The sequence below is a fragment of the Fonticula alba genome (assembly GCF_000388065.1).
Source record: "Fonticula alba strain ATCC 38817 unplaced genomic scaffold supercont2.5, whole genome shotgun sequence".
NCBI classification, from domain to species: Eukaryota; order Rotosphaerida; family Fonticulaceae; genus Fonticula; species Fonticula alba.
Window position 1 is genome coordinate 296,325 of NW_009242975.1, and position 946 is coordinate 297,270.

Here is a 946-nt window from a genome sequence, read left to right on the forward strand (position 1 = left end):
CGCGGGACCCCCCATCAAGCATCGGGCCAGGGGAAAGCGGTGACCAAGTTGGTTGGCCCATCGCGCACGAATACCGCCGTCCGGAAGGGGTAGTCCCGGTTGCCGGTCTCAAGGACGACGGTCGGCTGCAGGGCATCGGCCGTGGTGCAAATACCGCCGACCAGGCGCTCCCGGTGGCCGAGAAGCACCAAGGGGCAGCGCATCACACACTCGTTCTTCTTGGCATAGTCCAGCAGGAAGAGCCGCGCCACTTGGGCCTCGGTGAGAAGGACCATCTGGCTGCCGAGCCTGTGCACATGGCAGAGGGGGGTTCATTCGAGGGGGGGGGGAGCACCCAGTCAGATGCCGGCCAAGGTGGCGCGGAGGACCAACGCAACAGCCCAATCGGGGGCGTACCTGAGGACGCAATAGCGGCTGCCTTCATGGCAGGCGAAGATCACGCTGGAGGGCTCCGTCGTCAGGACGGCGGCGCCGGAGGCCACGGTCCCCTCAAGGAGCCGAGGCCCGGCGTAGGAGCCCGAGAGATACTGCGCCGGGCCGTTCCACGAGAAGCTCGACATGGAAGGAGAGGCCCCGGGCGATTGGAAGACGCTGCCGCTGTCGCCCGCATAGCTGAGGTCCTGGTGGGGCGCCGAGTTGCCGGCGTCCGACGAGTCGGACCCGCCCTGATCAGTGTCCAGGGGCCCGAACTTCAGGCGGAAACCCAGCACCGACGGGAGGTAGTCCAGGGGGTCGCCGTCGGAGCGATCCTGTGGGACCATGCGGAAGAGGAAACTCCCATCCTCCAGGAGACTGACCCAGAAGAGATTGTCCCAAGGCGAGAGCCAGGTCCCACGGTCGGCATCCGGCCGAGCGGCTTTTCACAGGACAGGCGGCGAGGGGGAGGAGGAGGAGGCGGAGGAGGCGGAGGAGGCGGAGGAGGCGGAGGAAGCGGGGAGAGGGGCGG

General features: G+C 67.8%; 1 protein-coding gene across 1 annotated transcript in view; it reads right to left on the minus strand.

Moving 5' to 3' along the window:
- Positions 1-14: 14 nt before the first annotated feature.
- Positions 15-946, minus strand: part of H696_03262 (hypothetical protein) — a gene marked incomplete at both ends in the record, with an annotated part of 3,504 nt that continues 2,572 nt past the window's right edge. Inside the window, 2 exons of the mRNA XM_009497137.1 lie at positions 15-288; positions 397-856. Of these exons, the coding sequence (XP_009495412.1) occupies positions 15-288; positions 397-856 (734 nt within the window). The remainder of the gene's footprint in view (positions 289-396; positions 857-946) is intronic.